Source organism: Callithrix jacchus, chromosome 10 (genome assembly GCF_049354715.1).
Source record: "Callithrix jacchus isolate 240 chromosome 10, calJac240_pri, whole genome shotgun sequence".
Lineage (NCBI taxonomy): Eukaryota > Metazoa > Chordata > Mammalia > Primates > Cebidae > Callithrix > Callithrix jacchus.
The window spans coordinates 63,609,610-63,632,636 of record NC_133511.1 but is presented as its reverse complement, the minus strand read 5'-3'; the positions used below and the strand labels follow the sequence as shown (position 1 = coordinate 63,632,636).

The 23,027-nt window shown below is 40.3% G+C and overlaps 1 protein-coding gene, 1 long non-coding RNA gene and 1 pseudogene across 4 annotated transcripts in view; 2 read left to right on the top strand and 1 right to left on the bottom strand.

Moving 5' to 3' along the window:
* Nucleotides 1–23,027, top strand: part of LOC128929139 (uncharacterized) — a 41,949-nt gene that overhangs the window by 18,503 nt on the left and 419 nt on the right. The window contains exon 2 of the long non-coding RNA XR_008475145.2: nucleotides 6,556–6,663. This is a non-coding gene — a long non-coding RNA (uncharacterized LOC128929139). The remainder of the gene's footprint in view (nucleotides 1–6,555; nucleotides 6,664–23,027) is intronic.
* LOC108593917 (mitochondrial import receptor subunit TOM20 homolog pseudogene) lies at nucleotides 690–2,039 on the top strand (annotated as a pseudogene).
* PAK1 (p21 (RAC1) activated kinase 1) overlaps nucleotides 8,824–23,027 on the bottom strand; it is a 97,346-nt gene continuing 83,142 nt past the window's right edge. For all 3 annotated transcript variants that reach the window (XM_078340154.1, XM_078340155.1, XM_078340156.1), the window contains 4 exons: nucleotides 20,055–20,154; nucleotides 18,808–19,004; nucleotides 15,188–15,325; nucleotides 8,824–10,153 (listed from right to left, as the gene is read on the bottom strand). In XM_078340154.1, the coding sequence (XP_078196280.1) occupies nucleotides 10,067–10,153; nucleotides 15,188–15,325; nucleotides 18,808–19,004; nucleotides 20,055–20,154 (522 nt within the window). In that variant the 3' untranslated portion in view covers nucleotides 8,824–10,066. The remainder of the gene's footprint in view (nucleotides 10,154–15,187; nucleotides 15,326–18,807; nucleotides 19,005–20,054; nucleotides 20,155–23,027) is intronic.

The following is a 23,027-nucleotide window of genomic DNA, read 5'->3' as shown; positions in this document are numbered from 1 at the left end:
TATGACCACATTGTGTCTTCTAGTCCTCCTCCCTGACTGGCAACTGGGAAGTTTTCTCCTTCATATCTAGGCCAGAATGTGGCTGTGGGAGCCTGGGGATCCCAGAAAACATGAAACAACTGAGTGTTCATCTCAGGGTTGTAGGTCTTGGTCCCTGGAGGGAAACAAGTGAAGTCCATTTCACCACACAGGAAAAAAGCCTAGGAGAGATACACTGTCCAGTCCAAAGTTGTGTATGTGCACATGCATGCATGCACTCCGTGGAGTAAAGACAACCATCACGGTTACAGGGCTTGGATAGCGGCTAACCAAGCCCTCTTGGATTGCTTCCAAGCCTTTCTCAATGACCAGGAATTCTGTGCCATCCCAAGAGGAAGAGGACAAGCTGGACATTGAGACCGGAGTCCACTGTTGACAGTTTCACAGGCAGGTGGAAACTGGGTAGTGTAGTGTAATTCAACAGAGTAGGATAGGAAGCTGGAAGTAGTAAAATGTTATGGAACACTAGAATGTTTCCAGCTCTCCCTGCTGCATGTAGTAACTGACAGCTGATCCAGTATTGTGACAGATTAGCAAAGGAGCCACTGCCAGCCATCAGAGATGCCTGGAAGAATTTGGGATGGCCTGAGTGACAATCCTCCCAGACGGATCCAAGAACAAGATAGCGCATCTTCTCTCCACGTATCTCCTACAATTTCAGGTGTTCCCTTATTTCTGGTGAGGGGCTTCTTCTGAAAAAAAATCTATAACATCTGGCCCAGTACAGTCACCTACAGGAATAGCCCCATCACCCCCAATCTTCTTCTCATATGGTCCCTTAGTAGTTGGACTGCATTTACTTGCACCTAAGGGTGAGGACAAGCTAGCACAGTGCCCATGTGGCAAGGTATATAATAACATTAAATGCAGGATAAAGGTGTTAGTGTGACCTCAGATAGATGGGCTACCACTAGATAGCCATGAGACAGCAATGTCTTCAGTTTGGTGTCTGCCTACTCTTGGTATAGGGCACTGTGCAGAATTCCCAACTACCAAAGAGAATCAAGGTAGGAAAAAAAAAAAAGTGCAAAGATGTGGAAAGGAATATCTAGGTTCAGGTCTCTGCAGTGCAGTTGTACTACTCCAGTTATTTTCTCATCCCCTAACTCCAGAGTCCAGATGGAACCTTGCAAGGTGTGCTGGGAAGAATTCTCAGATGACCCACCAACATTCCCAGCTGTTGGTGTACACATACCTTCTCCCAGTTATTCAATCTAGGTACTGTGGTGAAGGGGTTTTGCAGATGTAATTTAGTTCCCCAATCAGTTGACCTAGAAATAGGGATTATCTAGGCGTGCCTGACCTAATCACATGAGCCCTTTAAAAGTTTTCTCTGGCTTTCTGAGTCTCTGGCCCACAGGCATCAGGTCTGAGTAGGGCTCTCTGCTCTAAGGGTTCATGACCCACCACTCCCTCGCTGTCCCTGCCACCACTGTCCATGCTCTGCCTTGTAAAGAAGATGGTGGGTTGGAACATGCCATCACTGCTGGTGTATGCAGGGCCCTTTTTGTCACGTACTGCATCTACTTCAACCGCAAGAGATGAAGTGACCCCAACTTCAAGAACAGGCTTTGAGAACCAAGAAAGAAACAGAAGCTTGCCAAGGAGAGAGCTGGGCTTTCCAAGTTAACTGACCTTAAAGATGCTGAAGCTGTTCAGAAATTCTTCCTTAAAGAAGTACACTTTGGTGAAGAGTTACTAGCTCAAGGTGAATATGAGAAGGGTGTAGATGATCTGACAAATGGAATTGCTGTGAGTGGACAGCCACAGCAGTTACTGTGGGTCTTACAGCAAACTCTTCCACCACCAGTGTTCCAGATGCTACTCACTAAGCTCCCAACAATTAGAGAATTTTAAGTGCTCAGAGCTTGGCTGAAGATGATGTGGAATGGGAAACAAATGTCAACATAGAATCTCAGTTAAAAATATTTTTAAAATTATTAATAATTGAGCAGCTCTGGGGGAATAAAAGCAAATATGCTTTTTATGAACTACTCTGAAATCTACCAAAGTTAATGTCTACTTTGTGTAGATCCATTTTTCTATTTTTCCCAGTGAAAAATGTATTTTGATAGAGAACTTTTCATTTTATAAATAATATGAGTTATTGAAATATAATGGATTTTGTTTATTCCTGAAACATAAACTGTACATATGACATGGCTTATGTTAAAAATAAAGTTCTCAGTTTTGAAAGAGAAGCAAAAAAAAAGCAAGAAAGTATAGGAAAAACTGAAGAATGTACACTTTTTTGGCTTGTACATTTTGCTGTAAATCCAGAAATTTGATAGACTTGACTGTGTTTTTGAAAACTGAGCATTAAAGTTTTTGAGTGATCATTTCTTTCCATTTAATCTCTTAGACATAAATATATAAGGTGTGCTGCTGTGCTGTGCTAACAACTTCATTCTCTTTCTGTGTATCAGTCTTGAAATGTTTTGTCTAAATCAGTGGGCTTAATGTGTTCTGGGTGTTTATCTCCTTGTATTTTAAATATATATAGTTGTAAATAGCATCAGGAAGTAGATCTATGTACACCCCTAATCTGGTCTTGTGAGCTTTGCCAGTTCATGTGTGTTCACTTTTCTTCCATTTGTTACATGAGAGAATGTGTCTGCTGATCACTGAAGTGTTCCTTTCAGCTTCTGATTCACTGGGGTCCATTGGGCATATTTAAATCCACCTTAACCTGAGGTACATATGTGGGCAACCAGGCCTTGCATTTTTTTATATTCCGAATTTTGCATGCTTGCCTTAGTATTTCTGAATTGATCTTTTTTTTTTAAATGGTGTAACTATCTTGTTGATTTTCACTGAAATGATATGGTTCTGTCACTTCTCTGCAAATTAACCTGAAACTTTTAAGGAAACTGGGATGATCCGCTTGTAAAAATGTTTGTTGCCTTTTGCTTTTATCTTCAGTGTACCTCCTTAATCCTACTTCAAACTTGATTAATTCATCTTGTTAAATGATGAGAGTAAGTTGCAACCTAGTGACTGAAGACTTGAAAAGAATGGAGCAGGTGGGACCTCTTATTCTCAAATAGTGACATATTCTCCGTAGTCACAGATTCTGTTTCAGAACTGAGTAAGGACCATTGGTACTTGGGGGCATCTGTTGAACTGAGTAACATTTCTCATTGTAAAGATTGCCTTTATTCTGTCTAAAAGTCTGTGGAAAGATCCCAAAGACCTTTTCTATGTACTAGGCATTTTATTTTGGTTTGTGCCCCCCTACAACTCTTCTTAATCATTAACCTCGGGTTTTTTGTGGTGTAGTGGAAAGAGAAACAGTTTTAGTTTCTGCCTCTGATTAGCTTCACAGCCTTGAGCAAGTCACATTTTATCTCTGAACTTACCTATACTATTAGACTAGGTAACTCACATTTGAGGACTTTTCTCGCGTATCTTGAGAGTTTGTGATCCTGAACCCTTAAACTGGTTTTCTGGTGACATGGGATGCTTTTTTGGAGGGATGACCAGTACAAACATGTCAATCAGTTTTACTAGTGAGATCCCAAATCCAAAGCAGTGTAGTGGTGATTGGTCAGTGATTAACCAGGCAGCTAAAAAGTCTTAGGCACCAGCCCAGATGTATATATAGGGGCAGTTAGAGAGAGAACCGGGGTGGGAAAGGGAGCAAAGGGCAGGCAGCTCAGCAAGGAAATAATGGGCTCAGAAAAATAAGGGCTGGCTAGAGGAGTGAGGGGCAGCTTAAACTTGGGAAGGGTAGAAACGCCATTTCCTTGGGAACTGAAGTGCGGTATAAGCTGGGTATCACTTGGCTCTGGACATACTGGCTTTGCTGTAATGCTTGAAAAGGCAGTGATATCTTCATTTTACAGCTCATTAAGCCAAATACCTTTTCTTACTTAAACGACAACTTTGGTGCTTTAAAATGAGGTACCACTTTTTAAAACTAGCTGTGTCAAGTTAAAGAAAAAACATCAGCACTGTTTTCTCCCAGAAATATAACTGCCAAACACTATCCATTCCCATCTTAAGTTTTACAAGGTGAGAGAATCAGGTCATTGTAGTGATGCTGGCCAAATGGGGCTCAGCAGGTGAGAACAACAACAACAAAAAAAAAACCCAGATTTCAGTGGAGTAATAAACAGCTTGAATGTTTCCATGTGCTAATGTTGCACACTTATTAAAGACAAAAACTTTGGAAATGGAAAATAATGTATTCCTATAACGGTTGGCATGCTTCTTTGGGCAAAGATACATTGTTTTGTTCCACAGTTTGTACTTAAAGTGAAAGAACATTTAAATAATTGACATATTGGCTGTAGCAATGCTGACCTGTTAACTGATAACTAGAACTTAGGTTCGCATTTATGTAAAGTATGTAAAATTTTAAGTAGAGGGTGCATAGTAGGCAGTCAGTAAATGTTTGGTTCCTTTTGCCCCTCAGTAAATTTATTTTACCATCTTCCTGGCTGCCATTCTGACTTTATTAAATCAACCCGTGGACCCGAGTGTTAATGAGATGTTATTGCACAAGAGATTATGAGAAAATTGGTATATCATGTAGATATCATACAGAATCTCTTTGTAATGTAAAAAATCTGGTTTTCCTATTGCTTGTGCCTCAACTGTTTAAGTGAATATTAAAGGGCTTAGAGAAAAAAAAAAGCTTTCTCTGGCTAGTTGCAGAAGCAAAGTCAAAGAGATATGTTCTGGCCAACCTGGAAGAAAGCAAACGTGCATTTTGTGAATTACCTGCGGGAGCCATGTGGCAAGAAACTGCAGGCATCCACTAGGAGCTAAGAGTAGTCCCCAGCTGAAAGCTAGCATGAAAATAAGACCTTAGTTGGCTGGGTGCAACGGCTCAAGCCTTTGGGAGGCTGAGGCAGGTGGATCACGAGGTTAAGAGATTGAACCATCCTGGCCAACATGATGAAAACCCGTCTCTACTAGAAATACAAAAATTAGCTAGGTGTGGTGGCACATGCCTGTATTCCCAGCTAACTGGGAGGCTTAGGCAGGAGAATTGTTTGAACCTGGGAGGCAGAGGTTGCAGCTGAGATCATGCCACTGCACTCCAGCCTGGTGATAGAGTGAGATTCCATCTAAAAAAAAAAAAAAAAAGCAAACCTTAGTCCTACAACTGTAAGGAAATGAATTCTACAAACAACCATTGAGGCTGGAAGAAGACTCCCAGCCCACAAGAACCACAGCCTGAACCAACACCTTGATTTCATTCAGCCTGAAGAAGCCCTGCTCAGAAAATTCAGCCATGCTGTGCAGACTTCTGACCTATATAATTTGTGTTGTTTTAAGCCACAAAGTTTGTGGTAATTTGTTATATAGCAATAGAAAACTAACACAGGTAATAAATGTATTCAGGACACCTATAGAATTAGACCAGCTACAAGTGTCTATGAGTAGAGTTTCAGGGTTCTCTTGCCTTCATATTCAGTAGGTAGTAAAAGATATAGAAATGTGTTAAGACGCCTGGGCATGAAGAATATTCCACTGCCTGAATGGGTAGTAAACAGTCATTCCTAGAGTCTAAATTGTGTTGGAGAGTTCATGGGACAACCATTGCTTCTGTCTTCACACCTAATAAATCAGACAACTCTGAGAATCCAGAGGGGTGATCATCAGTGATTCCTCAGTCCTCATCAGACTTACTAGTTTGCCATCACAATCTCAAAATGAGGGGTACAGTCTTTGGGTTCTCATCACTCTATATTTCTATATCTCACCCATAAACTGTCAGTCCAATTGTTACTTGTCCTTTCAGCAACTGCATGGAGGCACTCCTGTACCTTTGGGGTTTTTTTCCCGAATAAAACATCAGGAGTCACCAATCTCATCACTTTTGACCCCTTGATCTAAAAGTCATTACCTCATAGCCCTCATAGCATACGGGCTGTCAGCTCAGGTTGGGTGTGGTAGCTTATGCCTGTAATCCTAGCACTCTGGGAGGCCAAGGTGGGTGAATCACTTGAGCTCAGGAGTTTGAGACCAGCATGGGCAACATGGTGAAACCCTGTCTCTACACAAAAAAGAAAAATTAGCTGGGTGTGGCTTGCAACTGTAGTCTCAGCTACTTGCGGGGCTGAGATAGGAGGATCACTTGAACCCAGGAGGTGGAGGTTGCAGTGAGCTGAGATCCTGCCACTGCATTCCAGCCTAGGCGGCAGAGTGAGATAATGATCTCACACACACACAAAAAGCTGTCAACATAGTTGGTCTCCTCCCTAGGGTTATCTCCACCTAGAATTGGGGTTAAGGAGGGTGACAATTAATTTTATGAGTCAACTTGACTGGGACATGGGATGTCCAGATGTCCAGTTAACTGTTACTTCTGGCTGTGTCTGTGAGGGTGTGTTCAGAAGAGGTGCACCTTTGATTTGGTGGACTGAGGAAAGTTGGTGGCATGCCCCAACGTGGGAGGGCATCATCCCTTCTGTTGACAGACTGAATGGAACCAAAAGGCAAAGGAAGGTTGAATTTGCTCTCTGCCTGTTTTGAGTTGAGACATTGATCTTCTTCTGCCCTCAGTCCTTCAGACTCAGACTGGAATCTACACCATTAGTTCTCTGGCTCTCCAACCTTCAAACTATGGCACCAACTTTGCTGGGTCTCAAGCTTGCAGAGCAGATCCTGAGGGTAAGTCTCCATAATCACAAGAGCCAATACCTTATACAGTAGTCCTCCCTTATCTGCAGGAGATATGTTCAAGACCTCCAATAGGTGTCTGAAACCACAGATAGTACCAAACCCTGTATATACTGTTTTTTACCTATACATACAGACCTATAATAAAGGTTAACATATTAGGCATAGTAAGAGATTAACAATAATAATATAGAACAGTTATAACAATATATTGTAATAAAACTTATGTGAATGTGGTCTCTCTCAAAATATCTTATTACTGAAAATATCTTGTTACTGAAACCATGGAAAGTGATGCAGCAGATAAGTGGAGACTACTGTACTAAATCTCTTTCTTGTATCTCACATAGACCACCTCTTTAGGCCTTCCCAGTCTTTGCTCTATAGGAAAGCAACACCTTACTAACTCTGTGACATCTCAAGCTGCTCCTGCTCCTCACTCACAGGCAAAGGAAGAACATCAGGGAAGGGCCCGATTTGATTGGCTCTGCTCAGGTAAGGTCATATGCCATTCTTCACACAAGGGGGCATGTCATCAGGGGACACATTCCACACATTAAACTCATATGGTACTGATCTAGCCTTATTCTCAATAAACCCCTCCTGGGAGACAGCTTCCTCCAAGGTCATTAGTAACCACAGAATTCTATCCCTGAAGAGATCATCACTAACTTCTATCTCAAGTCTCTTGTTCACAGTGAATCTAAGATTCTCAGGAACTTCATCAGAGGAGCTAGTAGTTCAGCCTTTCCTGCAGTGGAACTCTTCTCATAGGTGACTCTTAGGTTCTTAAAAACAACCTTGGAATAGCGTCCTGGGTGACATCCCACAACCCTAGATCTCCATTCTCAGGAATATAACTCTTAAATTCCTTGGCTTGGCAGGCTTTGTTCCTGCAACCAGTCAGTGACCCACAATTCCAGTCCTTGAATATGGCTGGCCAGCTGTCGTGTGTCAAGAGGGCATTTTCTCACCCAAGGTGAATCTTGGTTCTCTAATTCCTTGGTTGGTTTCCATAATACCCAGTTACTGCTGCCATTATCAAGTAGATGAGGGCAGCTGATGAGGCAATATACACTCCAGGCCTTGAAGCCTGCTTTATTCAGGGAAATGTGTGATTACAGGAACATTAACCACAGTGTGTAAACTCTAATGTCCATCACCTTCTAGGGCAAAGAAATGTAGTAGGGCCCAAATATCATAGTCCAGAGAAGGACTCCAGGCATTGAGCTGTGGGAATTGTATTTTGCATACCTAGGAAGCACTATGTCTTCTCCAGTAATGATTAGGTGCTGGGATCCAAAAGCAAAAACCACACAACACTGGCCTCTAGCTCCACTGTGCCATCTTTGAGAAGCATTTTTTCTGGTGTGATAAGAACTGGGGTTCAAGCCTTACCGTTGTAGCTGTAGGATGTGATAGACCCATGGCCTGATTAGCCACCTGAGAATTCTACCAGGTATGACTGCCTTGAGCAGTTGGCTGTAGTCCGTTATGATAGAGCTCTGCAGAAAGCCAACTCCTTTGCGAGGCCAGTCCTCAGGGAATTCATCTTGGACAAGTTAAAACTTTCCTCTCAAGCGCTTACAACTGCAATAATAAATTCATAAACTAGTGTGAACTAGAGCTACACACAAACTAGGTACATATATCTTAAAAACAATCTCGAGTGGAAAAAAATAGGCACAAAAGAACATACCTATTATGATATGTTTATTTAAAATTCAAAAACTGACAGAACTAAACTTTACTTGTATTGGAACACACCTGAATATAATAAAAGTATAGAGAAAAGCAAGAAAGATATTTCAATAAAAGTCAAGACAGTGGTTACCTCTTGGGTGGGGCTATAATGAGAAAGGGAAGGACAAGATGGAGAAGGTTCTTACTGTCAGTGTTCTATTTCTTGATTTGGTGGATACATGTGTGTTTATATTTAAACAATACAAACGGTTTTGTACCATTTAATTTACATTTAAAATAAAAGTGTTAAAAAGAATACACATTCAAGTATGTAGCAGTAAAGGGGCATCCTATTTGCAACTTACCACTCTCAATGGTTCAGGAAGAAACTATTCATTATTTCATATAAAACATTAGAAAAGGAAATAAAGAACAAAGAGAAGAAAGAAATGCATACTCCAAGTAGAATATTTTCATCTCCTTTTATTGAAGGAAATAGAAATTTGTGCTGCAGAGGCAGTAGTACCTCAGAGCATGACAAGGTAGTCAATGGGGCTGACATGACAAGCCACAATGCTGGCCGGGGGTCCTAGCATAGTGGAAGAACCAAAACCACAAAGATAGCAGGAGGTAGCAAACATCCCCAACACCCAGTGTAAGCATTTCCATTTGCAGAGAGGTTGGCCATGCATCTTAAAAACAGGGTCCCCTCACAGCTGGCAGGGTATCATGTCAGTCCACCAAATCCATCCAGAACTAACATGTAGTCTCTAATTTGGAGATTCTCTCCTGTGACCAAAAGATTTGGACCATTAGAAGATCCAAGTTAATCTTTCAGCTCCTTATCCCAGATAGAAAAAATTCTGAGTTCCTGAAACATCACATAAGTAGAGCTGGACAGGTGCTGATGCCCAGCCTTGCTCTAAAAGTAGTTACTTTTTCCTCCCTGACTTCTCACACTGCTCACTCAATATGTGCCCTAGGAAACCTCTCAATGTTATAAACAAGGGACAGGATAGGGGCAGCAGCCTAGGGTATGCAGGGAATCAAAAGGTGCTACATAGCCAAGAGCATTTCACAAGAAACAGCATGAGAACACTATTGGGTCAAGGTCCTCCCAAACAGCTGCTAGAAGCACACAGGAAGAAAAATGTGGTTATTCTCCCATGTCAGGATCAGCTGCGCCAAAGTCACGGTCCAGAAAGCTGAGCCTCTTCATGTCCCTGGCAGATTATCAAACCCCATGGCATTCCCAAGCTGTTCCAGTTTTCAAGTACAATGAGGTGTTTGGGCAGTTCAGTCACAGAAAAGCAAGCACTAAAGAAATTTCAACTGATAATATTATCAAACCATAAATTTATATAGTCAAGAACTAATTGTGGGGGTGGTTATGAAGGAGGTAAGGATTTTGCCATTTGGAAATAAGACTAGAAACATTTATTCATATAAACCCTTGATCATAAACCATCCTCATATCCATGAATTGGGAGGAAATTCCTTATTTAGAAATGGCCATCATCTGATGAGTCATTCAGTTGCAGTTCTCTTCAATGCTGGACACATGGTTTCCAAGGATCAAAGTCTTAAGAGCGCTAGATCAGGAAATGGGAGAAGCAAGGCAAGGAGAAGAGGGCATCAGGAGTTGGAATTTCTGAAATGAGCATTTATTTCACAGAAGGTTTGGCACAATGAGGCTGGGGTGAGTGTGGTTTTAGTGATTGTTCTTTGTTGCCTCCTTTGCTGCAGCAATCAGTGGAGTGAGGCTGGAGAGAGGCTTGGCAATCTTCAGGAATTGATGCTAGAAAGGAGAAAAACAGCAAAAGACACATGACTATTTACCATTCTTCCCTAGTAACCATTACAAGACATAAGGGAATCCTTGCTTTTGCAAGATGCTATGTGGAGAGATTCCGAGCATCCCCAAATTGAAGGACATCTTTAAAACAGACCACTTTGGAAAACTGTTGGGCAGCATCTACTTACAGATAAACATACATCTGCCCTATACCCTAGCAATTCGAATCCTAGGTATATTCCTAAGAGAAATGAGTTTGTATATCCACCAAAAGATACAAGCAGACATGTTCATAGAAGATTATAACCAGAAAAAACTCAAATGTCCAAGAGAATGAAAAAATGAATAGTGTCATATTCATATAATACTATACAAAAAATTACATAGCAATAAAATAAGCAATTGGTACAATGACAATGAGAAGAATCTCACAGACATGTTAAGGGAAAGAAGCCAGATATAAGTGAGTTCATATTGCATTATTCCATTTCTTCCTAGGTAAGCCTAAATTATGGTGATAATCAGAATAATAATTACCTTTGGGGAAGTTATTAATTGATCACGACCCAGTAGTATATTGCAATACTGCATTTTAGGAACATTCGTTTAGGAATTTATTATTCTATCCTCAAATCCAATAATGCTAATTCATTTAGTAAAAATTTCAGTAGCTTGGTCCTTTCCCAAATACTTTCACTGGACTGTACTCTGGGCCAGACCTATAACCTTTAAAGACTATTTTAGAAGAAAATACTATATGAAAATTGCATCTACATTTTCAGTAAAGCTGTTACAAAAAAGCAATTCCTTTTTTTTTTTTTTTTTTGAGATGTATTGCTCTGGTGCTCAGGCTGGAGTGCAGTGGTGTGATCTTGGCTCACTGCAACCTCCACCTCCCAGGTTCAAGCAATTCTCCTGCCTCAACCTCCCGATTAGCTGGGACTACAGGCACCGACCACCATACCCAGCTAATGTTTGTATTTTTAGTAGAGACAGGTTTTGCCATGTTGGCCAGGCTGGTCTTGAACTTCAGACCTCAAGTGATCCACCCGCCTCAGCCTCCCAAAGTGCTGGGATTACAAGCATGAGCCACTGTGCCCAGCCTAACAATTCCTTATGTAATTCTCCGAGCCTCTTATCTAAAACTAGTGTTTTAAAAAAAAAAAACATTTAGTAAAAAAGCTTTGTGTCTTAAACATGTAGGATAATTCTTGTATTTGATACGAAATATAGGAACTTGGCTGGTTCATTGGCTCACACCTGTAATCCCAGCACTTAGGGAGCCACAGGTGGGTGGATCACAAGGTCATGAGTTCAAGACCAGTCTGGCCAAGATGGTGAAACCCCGTCTCTACTAAAAATGAAAATAATTAAAAAAAAATTAGGCGGGTGTGGTGGCAGGTGCCTGTAATCCCAGCTACTCGGGAAGATGAGGCAGAGAACGGCTTAAACCCAGGAGACAGAAGTTGGAGTGAGCCCAAGATTGCGCCACTGCACTCCAGCCTGGGTGACAGAGTGGGAGCTATCACATTTCCTTTCCTTTTCTGCCCTGGCTATCAGGAAACTGAGAACCAAATCTGACATGTAAACATAACTACTCAACTCAAATGATGAGGATATCTGATTCTTCCGCCATACTTATAATTCCCTTGATTAGTCATATTGTATATGTACACACACATGCACGCGCACACACACACACACACACACACACACACAGAGAAATGTAGATACTAATATTCTTTGCTGAGAATTGTTTCAACTTCTGTTGGGACAGAGATAGTATAAAGAGCTACTGAGAGCATGAAGTTACTATTACTATTAGGAATAAAAGATCCTAGCTAAATTGTAAAGATATGAATTCAAATATATATCATCCTATGCATTTCTGTTCATAAGTGTGTTTTCACAGGAGAAACAAATGTGAAGCCTTTATGATTTAAGATTCTGAAAGTCATGGTTTTGAATATTTACAATGTACCCATAAGTTAAAATGCTAGCTTTCTCAGATCACATGTTTCTACAATTCCACTAAGTTGAGAGCAGCATGATCCAACACTGAACTGGGAGGCCTCAGTTTCCTTCTCTGTCTAATAAACAAAACAGACTAGATGAGCCCTGAGGGCTTTCTAGTTGTGATACTCTTTGAGCCTATAAGAGCAGTGGCCAAGAGCATACACAATTGAGAGCCAAACAGGCTGAAATCCTGAATCTACCACTTATCAGCTATAATGGAAAAGTTACTAAACACTTGAAACCTCAGTTTCCTCATCTGTAAAAATGACAATAACTGCTGGTGCGGTGGCTGAAGCCTGTAATCCCAGCACTTTAGGAGGTTGAGGCAGGCAGATCACCTGAGGTCAGGAATTCAAGACCAGCCTGGCCAGCATGGTGAAACCCTGTCTCTACTAAAACTACAAAATTACCTGGGTGTTGTGGCAGGCACCTGTAATCCCAGCTACTGGGGAAGCTGCGTCAGGAGAATTGCTTGAACCCAGGAGGTTTAGGTTGCAGTGAGCCAAGATTGCAGCATTGCACTGCAGCCTGGGCAACAGAGTGAGACTCTGTCTCAAAAAAAAAAAAAAAAAAAAGAGAATAACTGGCTGGGTGCAGTGACTCTTGCCTGTAATCCCAGCACTTTGGGAGGTCAAGTAGGTGGATCATGAGGTCAGGAGTACAAGACCAGCTTGGCCAACATGGTGAAACCTCATCTCTACTAAAAATACAAAAATTAGCTGAGTGTGGTGGTACAAGCCTGTAATCCCAGCTACTTGGGAGGCTGAGGCAGGAGAATCGCTTGAACCTAGTAGATGGAGGTTGCAGTGAGCTGAGATTGCAGCATTGCACTCCAGCCTGGAAGACAGAGCAAGACTCCATCTCAAAAAAAAAAAAAAGAGAATAACAGAACCTACAACTCACAGAGTTGTTTTGAAAGCTAATACATAAAGTGTTTAGCACCTAAATATATAAAGGGTTTAGTGCCTAAAATATAGTAAAGATTCAATATAATGCATTTATTACTATTTATATTACCATATCAGGAAGAAAACTTTAGAGGGCATGAACTTTTTAAGAACTATAATTTGGTAATTAACCAACAATGGCATCTCTACTAATCACAGGCTTAGCATACAGTATTTACACATTTTCCAGTACCTACAATTTCTAGAATACAACTCTTATGAACAGCAAGAGTTCTTAGTACATTGTACTAAGAGACTTGTAGTCCCAACAGATACTAGAGACTAATGGGTTACCCTTGGCAGAACCCAGATCTCTTTACCTAATAGGCCAATGCTCCATAATCAGTAACCTCAATTACAAAGAGATGCTAAATATGTTACAGAAGGTGATATTCCAATGTAGGTTATTCCAGCAATTCCATTCAATTCAATAAATATTTTCTAAGTACCCATCCTGAGTCAGGTCCTAGGTAAAACATGAGACTGAGGGATTAATAAAATAGAGGTTATAATACAGTAGGAAAGAGACTCATAACTAACTTTAACACAGGGCAATATGCTAGGTCCTGCCCTGCCCTGCTCTGTCACTCCTGGGCTTCATAATATAAAAGTAAATGACAGTGCATGCCTTCATAAAGTTGCATGTGATACTTACTATTAAATCACCAGTGGGCAATACAATAAAAGAACTCTAGTTATAAGAAATTGTACTTGAAACATACATGTTAAATACAAATGATGTGGCCTGCCAAAGGCAATTTTTGCAACCATATAAAATTATCAGGTTTAGGCAAGTGGGAGAATAAAAGGCCTGGTAAATCCCTGACTCCGAATTTCCCCACAAACTGGCAAAATCTTACTCAACAAGTAGAGTATCAATGCCATCATCTGAGGATTTCCAATGAAGAAAGTGTAAAGACTCCAAAAGCCATACTCACTAATTATCTTCTAAACTTATGTTCCATGGATGGGTGTAGTTGCTCATGCCATGCCTGTAATTCCAGCACTTTGGGAGGCTGTGGCGGGCAGATTGTTGAGCCTAGCCTGGGCAACATGACAAAACCCTGTCTCTACAAAAAAATAAAAAATTAGGCAGGCATGGTGGTACATGCCTGCAGTCCGAGCTACTCTGGAGGCTGAGGTGAGAGGATCAGCAGAACCTGGAGAGGTTGAGGCTGCAGTGAGCCATGATTGCTCCACTGCACTCCAGCCTGGGCAATAGAGACCCTGTCTCAAAAAATAAAACATAAATAAAACTTACATTCCTTTGCTAAAAATGTATCCTTTGAGTTAATCCCAGCAAAATATAACTTGTGTAGGATTTGGTTGTTAGAGAGCTGTTTCTCATCAAGACTCAAACAAACTGCCAGACTAATTCAAACAGAACATAGGAAGTGCTAATGAAAAATACAAGCAGGATGGGCACAGTGGCTCATGCTTGTAGTCCCAGCACTTTGTAAAGCCAAGGTAGGCCGATTGCTTGAACCCAGCAATTTGTGACCAGCCTGGCCAACATAGCAAAACCCTGTCTCTACAAAGAAGTTTTTTAAAAAATTAGCCAGGCATGGTGGTGTGCACCTATAGTCCCAGCGACTTGGGAGGCTGAGGTGGGAAGATCACTTAAGTGAGCCCAGGAGAGGAAGACTGCAGTGAGCCAAGATCACGTCATCGCACACTCCAGCCTGGGTAAGAGAGTAAGACCCTATGGAGAAAAAAAAATGGAAAACAAAGGGAGGAGAGGGAGAGGGAGAGGAGAAAGGGAAGAAAAGGAAAGAGAAAGAAAAGAAAGGAAAGGAAGCAAGCAAGCAAGAAAGCTACATGGAAAGCTCAGTGTGCTCAGAAAATAGATTGTAAACTGAGCCTAGGAGAATGTGTACAGGAAGAGGCTAAGAAAAGAGTATGAGCAAAGTCCCAGGGATAAAAGTTAGGGCAGTAGGAACAGAGTGAATGTGGGAAGTGGTAGAAGAGAAGCCTAGTTCTATAATATCCACTACCTTATAGAAAAACATGAAGTAAAAAAGGCTTGATTTAGTGATTCCTTAAATTTGGTGCTTCCCTGCATAGGGACAGTTACCTGCAGCAGCTCTTTAGCTGAACCTCTCTTCTCCACATCCATCTCAAGACAGCGGTTCAGAAAGTCCCGGAAGATAGCTGACAGCTTCTCTGGGTTCTGAAGTTCTGGGGTCCCATTGGTGGCAATGAGGTACAAGGCCTGGCAATAAAGATGGTAAATCACCTTGAGCTCCAACTGAGGTTCTCTCTTGTTCCCCATATACACATTCTAGAAATACAGTCAGCTGCTTTATGCTCTAGGATGCAAAGCAGCAGCTGTGTATACATACTTGAAAGAGTATAACATAAGGATCAGGTTTTACATTTGAAGGCCATGAGACTATGTGCAAGCCACTGAACTTCCAACTTCCCTGTCTGTAAAGTAGGGATGATGATAATGCCCATCTCATATGTCTGTAAAAATAAGATAGTGTATTTAAAAGTACTTTGTAAACTTATGAAATGTTACAGAACTAAGGGTTTATTATTATATTTTTTTTTTGAGACCAGAGTCTTACCCTATCGCCCAGGCTGGAGTGCAGTGGCACGATCTTGGCTCACTGCAATCTCCGCCTCCTGGGTTCAAGCAATTCTCCCTGCCTCAGCCTCCCAAGTAGCTGGGATTATAGGTGGCTGTTGCCATGCCCAGCTAACTTCTGTATTTTTTAGTAGAGATGGGGTTTCACCATGTTGGCCAGGCTGGTCTCGAACTTCTGGACTCAAGTGATCCACCTCCCTCTACCTCCCAAAGTGCTAGGATTACAGGCGTGAGCCACTGTGCCTGGCCTTATTATTATTCTTGCTTACACATTTGAAGGGTTTATTATCCATTTAGCCTGTTGAGTTAAGCATCTGCCCAGCTGCTGGCAGAAATTATTCCTGGTGCATTCATCTCAGTCATCCAAGAATTGATCTCTTCTAGCAGGAGAGGAATATTAAATGTAAGTAAAAACTGTTGCTACCCTGGTCCCTTAATATGAAGCATCTCCTGGGAAAGGTAAAGAAAAACATAGTAAGACTAAATCTTTACAAGCACTTAGCACCTAATTCACAAAGTACTTATATAAGCACTGTCTAATTTAATGGCCACAATTAACTCTGGGTAATAGGGCAAGAATTATCATCCTTACTTCATAGATAAGGTTAGGAAACATAAAAAGATATGTCTAGGGCCAGGCATGGTGGCTCACACCTGTAATCCCAGCACTTTGAGAGGCCAAGGTGGGGGGGATCACCTGAGGTCAGGAGTTTGAGACCAGCAAGCCTGAGCTATATGGCGAAACCCCGTCTCTACCAAAAATACAAAAATTAGCTGGGCATGGTGGCACGTGCCTGTAATCCCAGCTACTTAGGAGGCTTAGGCAGGAGAATGCTTGAACCCAGGAGGTGGAGGTTGCAGTGAGCTGAGATCACACCATGGCAGTGCAGCATGGGCAACAGAGTGAGACTGTCTCAAAAAAAAAAGTGTCTAAGATCACTCTGTCTTATTTCTAACGTACCCCAGCAATCATCATTTTCAAATCTCTCCAAGGCCATTCTAAGGCAGAGAAGAATATGTTGTATGTGGAGTCAGAGGCAAAGCTGGGACCAAAGGGTAGAAACTACAGAAGGTAGGTTCAGTTTTGTGCACCAAAGCAATTTCCAATAATCAGAGGTATGCAAGGATGACACGAGCATGTAGATGACCACCTACCAGCAACAGTGCATAGGGAATTCCTGCACTGGATGGGAGGTGGGAATAAATGAGAAAATAAAAGCAATCAGAATAAATTTCACATTTGCCTACACCAAGACTACCAACCTATTTCCATCTGTGTTGATATGCTCTGTTACAATGGATAAATTGTCCATGCTCATCTAATGTCCTCTACTTCAGTACTTGATCAAACCCCTCTCTCTGATTTAAGGATACTGCTTCTATGGTTGTTACTTCCTTCTCGTACATGACCATTTTCCTCCTCTTCACCAAATCGTTCCCATTAGCACATAGACATCATCTTTTAGAAAACCCTCCCTTGACTCCATTTTAAGATAGTGCTCCATTTTTGTTACCCTTCCCAGCAAAATTCCTTTAAAAGACGCCTGTTTATACATGCCTTCTCAATGTCCTCTTCTTCCACTTTCATTAATTTAATTAGACTTTCACCCCCAGCATTCTACTGATAACTGATTGTCAAGGTCATTAAGAACCTCTGCCTTGGCAAATACAATGTTCATTTCTCTGTCTCATCTTATTCAACCTATCAATCACACTTGACACATAATCTACCCTCCTCCTTCTTTTGGAAGCACTGTTCTTTTCATCTCCAGGACATTTCACCTCCAGGACACTTCTCTGTTCTCTTACACTAGAAAGGCCACTCCTTGGTCTACTTTCCTATTCCCTCTAACCTGTAAACAGTAGAGTAACCTAGAGCTCAGTACTCAAATCTCTTTAACTGTACTCACTCTCTAGGTGAGTAATCTCACCTCTGATTTTAAATGCCAACTATATATTATCTACTAATAAATTTATGTTTACAGTCCTGATTCCTCACCCTTGAACTCCAGACTCATAAGCCAAACTCTACTCCCAGCTCCACATAAATGTCTAATTAACATTTCAAATCAACATATTCAAAACCAACTCTTTATTACCCCACTTAAGTATGCTCTTCACCATTTCAACAGATGGCAACTGAATTTTTTCAGCAGTTCAGACAAAAAACCTTGCAGTCGTTGCTGATTCCTCTTTCTCTAATATTCAGTTCATCTTGTCAGCTACTCCTTCAAGACATTTCCTGAGTCTGACCACTTCTCACTTCCACTCCTACCAATACAGTCCAGGACATTACCACTCTTATCTGAACTATTACAATAGTCTCTTGCAGTATATTTTCCATAAAAGAAGCCAAAATGATCTGTTTAAAACATAAATCAGATCATATTACTCCTCAGCTCAAAACCTTCAAATGACTTCCCAACTCTGCAAAATAAAATAACTTATGAGAGAAAACTTCCCTCTCTACTCTAAAATAGCACACCTCTTCCTCCATTACTCTTAACTCCCTTACTTTGCTTTTTCTCACAGCACTTACCATCTGTTACTACATATTAATTTATTATAATTAGAATAGTTTCTTACACTTGATAGGGACGCAAATAATTGCTAAATAAATGAATGAGTAACTTCTAATATTCCTTCTCTTTGAACACTTACACTTTTTTTTTGAGATGGAGTCTTGCACTGTCGCTCAGGCTGGAGTGCAGTGGTGCAATCTCGGCTCATTGCAACCTCTGCCTCCTGGGTTCAAGCAATTCTCCTGCCTCACCCTCCCAAACAGCTGAGATTACAGGCACTCACGATCATACCTAGCTAATTTTTTTGTATTTTTAGTAGAGCTCGAATTTCAATATATTGGCCAGGCTGGTCTCAAACTCCTGACCTTGTGATCCACCCACCTCAGCCTCCCAAAGTGCTGGCATTGCAGGCATTAGCCACCATGCCTGGCCTGAAAATTTATACTTTAAGTTCAACAGTGACTAGTTGTATCCAGAAAAGGAATCTCCAGGTTAAAAGCCATAGAGAACAGCCTGGATTCCTATTTCCTGGGACTACACACAAAAGACCAAATAACTTGAAATAGGACTGGTAATACTCACTCTCAGAGGGTTCTCATTGAGGTATGGAGGCTCCCCTTCAATCATTTCAATGGCCATGATGCCCAGGGACCAGATGTCAACCTTGGGCCCATAGGCCTTTCGTGTCACAACCTCTGGTGCCATCCAGTATGGGGTTCCTACCATGGTGCTCCGTTTGCTCTGCTCTGGGGTTATCTGTGCACAGAATCCAAAATCAGCTAGAAAAGAAAAATAAGAGAAAGAATATACAGTTAGGATATACACTCACTTCAGTAAGTATTGACTGTGTATGTACACACTTAGGTGACAAGCTGTGCCTGGCTCCCAGCTCTCCTATCTTTTGTCCAAAAGTCTCCAAAGTCACTTGACTGCTACCTTCATGTCTAGCTCCTAGCCTATTTCCTATTGAATCCTGAAGAGAAATAGGAAGAATATAAGAAATACCATCTCTGGCCTCCTACCCCTCCTCAAACCAAAGGACTTAAATTCCAAGCTGCCTATTTTGTTCTTGGATTGCTTGTCTGAATTCTGCTTTGTTCTTGAAAACCATTCTCATATTCCCAAATCTGGCAACTAGGTCCTTGCCTTATTCCTTGGGTATGAGTCCTTGATTTAAACCCCAATCACCTATGACTAAGCATGGCCCTGCTTTTACACCCCAGACCCAGGGCTGCTAATCATCCTTCATAAACTGCCCATCCACCCATGACACAGGCTGTTTGTCTGGACTAATGGTCTTTACACCTTTGAACAAAATGTTCTACTTGCAGTGGTTTTTATATTATATTGCAATTATAAATTTATTTAAACTGGGAAGCTTTTGATAGTACAGATTATGTCTTTTTACTTGTCCTCATATCCCTAGAAGGGCTGGCATGTACTAGACATTCAATAAAAAGTTTGCTGAATAATTGAATGAAAGAAATTACACAAAACTCTTTTTTCTAATTATCTATTACATGTTTTCCATACTAGATTGAGAACTTGAAGGTAGGGAAAATGTACCCTCAGTGCCCATCATAGGACCTAGCACAGAGTAAGCACTTAGCAAAGTTTTTTGTGGTTGTTGTTTAATGCATAAATGAACGAAAAAATAATGAAATGATGTCCTATGATTAATACAGAAGAATATAAAACAGCCCTCATATCCCATGAAATAATAAAGACCCTTTGGTGAGTGTTGTAGTTACTATTATATGATTACCATTTCACAAGAGACAGGGCCCCACAGGGAGAGAAGCATTATCATTCCTAAGGCTCCTACTTACTTAGCTTGACAGAGCCATCCATTCCCAACAGAATATTGTCGCTCTTGATGTCTCTGTGAATGACCTGGTTCGAATGCAAAAACTCCAGAGCCTGCAGACACTATTGAAGTGGTGTGGGCAGGGGGGAGAAAGAAAGGACATACATATAATACAGAAGACTTAATAGAAAATAAACTAATTCAACCTCTTCACTTTAAAATAAAGGAAGTAAGGCCCCAATGAGTAAAAGGACTTGTCCCAAATCAGTCGCAGAGCCAGATCTAGAACCAAGTCTTCCATCTCCTAGCTAAACATTCTTTTAACACTTCATGCTGCCTTTCACCTTAAAATAGTTTTCTTAATTAAAAGAGTTCCTCCAATGTATTTTGTTTTTGTTTTCGTTTTTTTAAATTAAATCCTTGATAAAGAACCTAAGGCCCAAGAAAAAATACTGAAAAAAAATGGAAAGGATCTGATAATGACAGACTAGAGAAAAACAACAAATAAGGGTCATATTTGAGGAAGCAGACATATGGAAGTGATACTAGAAGCAGTAAGTTTGCAGCATAATCTTATTTTGATGAGGAGATATGTTGTACTATTTTGGATATGCTGAATTTGACATCTGAAGACAAAGTAGGCAACTGAATTTATGAATCTTAGGTTCCATACAGGGGTTAATATTTACATGTCATTTGGGAAGAGGTGATTTTTATATACGTTATAGGAATGGTTGAATCTGGCAAAGGGTACAGGAGAAGGAGAAGAACCTTGGAAAACATCTATACTTAGCAGGCAGAATGAGTAACAAAGAGACACAATGGTACAATTAAAATGCCTGGTTCTGCTACTACCTCACTGACTATATAATTCTGGACAACTCACTCTTCTGTTCTCCCATCTATAAAATGTGGGAATCAGATGAGATCATCATGGCTTTTCTACTAAATCAATGATTTGAGCTCACTGACCCAAATCTAATTTTTAAGAAATCTACCAATTAAAAATCATTAAAGATACAAGCGAACAGGAAAATACTATTTAAATGGACCTAACCTAATACTTTACTTTGTAAGAATATACCAATGGCTAAATTAAGAATAAACCAATAGCCAGAATTGAGTTTTCCCTGAAAATGTAAGAGGTGCTCTTCTTAGAAGGTTGGAGACCCAGGTCTCAGGATATGATCAAATTATGATCAAAAAGAATGATCTTGAGAAATTGGAACTCTCATACATTGCTGGCAGGAATGTAAAACAGCTACTACAGAAACAGTTTGGCAGTTCCTCAATAGCTGAGTATGGAGTTGCCATATGACCAGCAATCCACCTGTAAGAATATACCCAAAAGAATGAGAACATGCCTCCAGACAAAAACTGGTATATGAGTATTCATAGCATAATTTTTTATAACAGCTAAAAATGGAAACAACCCAAATGTCCATTCTATTATTTGGCCATAAAAAGGAATGAGGTACTGATACATGCTACAAAATAGATGAACCTTTGAAACATAACCCTAGCTAAGTCAAAGAAGACAATTACAAAAGAGCAAATATTACATGATTCCATTTATATAAAATGTCCAGTACAGGGAAACTAGAGAGATAGAAAATAGATTAGTGGTTGCATAGGGCTGGGAGAGTCAGGGTAGGGGACAAGGAGAGTGGCTGTTAACAGATATTAATTTCCTCTTTGGGGGTGATAAAAAGGATCTAAAATTCATTATGATGGTGCTTGTAGAACTCTATGAATATACTAAAAACTAGTGAATTATATACTTTAAATGGGTGAATTATATCTCAATAAACACGTTTTAAAAAGGAGGAGATAATCTCTATTAGAACTGAAGAATAGTAATACCATCTATTATACAATATTAAAATTTTTTTCCAAGTGCTTTTTGATCCATATAGTACCCTAAGGTTTATACAGTGTGAATGCTTCAATTTCCATTTAACAGATGAATAATTTGAAGCAAAATGATTTCCCAAAGTATACATATGCATGTATTCTCCACCAGTGAAACTTGGTTCCTGAGGGTGATAAGGTGGGGTGAAAATAATCTTAGGTATTACAATGGTTTGTGACCCTCCAAAGTGCCATAGTATGTACAGCAGAGCTATATATCTGTGATGTTAAAATTTAATGGCAGGCAGTATGCTTAGGAAAAAGGCTCCTTAAGAAGGAGATAATGAAAAGAAGGTTAAGAAATACTGCATTAGTAGTGGAACAAAGGAAAAAAAGTCAGAAACCCTAAGAATCTCAGCCTGGTATTAATTCCATTAATTAATTCCAATTACTTGTGAACATTCTAGATCCTAAAGTTGTGTGCAAAGGTGACCATATTTTCTAAGTCAGTATTGGTTTCACATTTTATTCTTCTTAACACTGATTAAATATACAACTACATAATTTCAGATCTTATGCCATCAAACCCCAATCACACTGTTATACTCATCCCCACAAAATTCTGAGCCTCATCTCATCTTCTATGCTTTCCCTAATTTCCTAACTTTCCTTTTAGGTTGGGGCAAAAGCAATTGTGGTTTTTGGCTTTTTGTTTTTTTAAGTAATGGCAAAAACTACAATTACTTTTGCATTATTGGGCCAGCAAAAAGTTCTAGTCTGTCATGAGCAAAACACCCAATATCCTCAATGTGTCTGAATATTCCCTTCATCTTTTTGCTCTAATGGAAATAAAATGTGGTTATTCCCTGAGGATACTGCTTCTCATGAAGGCCTTCTGGAAGGCTTTTTGTCCACTTACATCAGTGTATTATTGATTCTAGACATTTAATAGCAATGAGGAGAAAGGAGAGTATCTATTTGAGCTTTGTTTTCTTTTTTTATTTTCCTGCAAGTATTTTACCCTAGATTTTTGCTGCCTTGCTTTTTATATATCATTCAGATGTTTACTCAGATCTATAGCAAAACCTTCCCTGAAAAACCTGTCTAAAATAGTACTTCCTCCATCACTACCTTCTTACCCTGC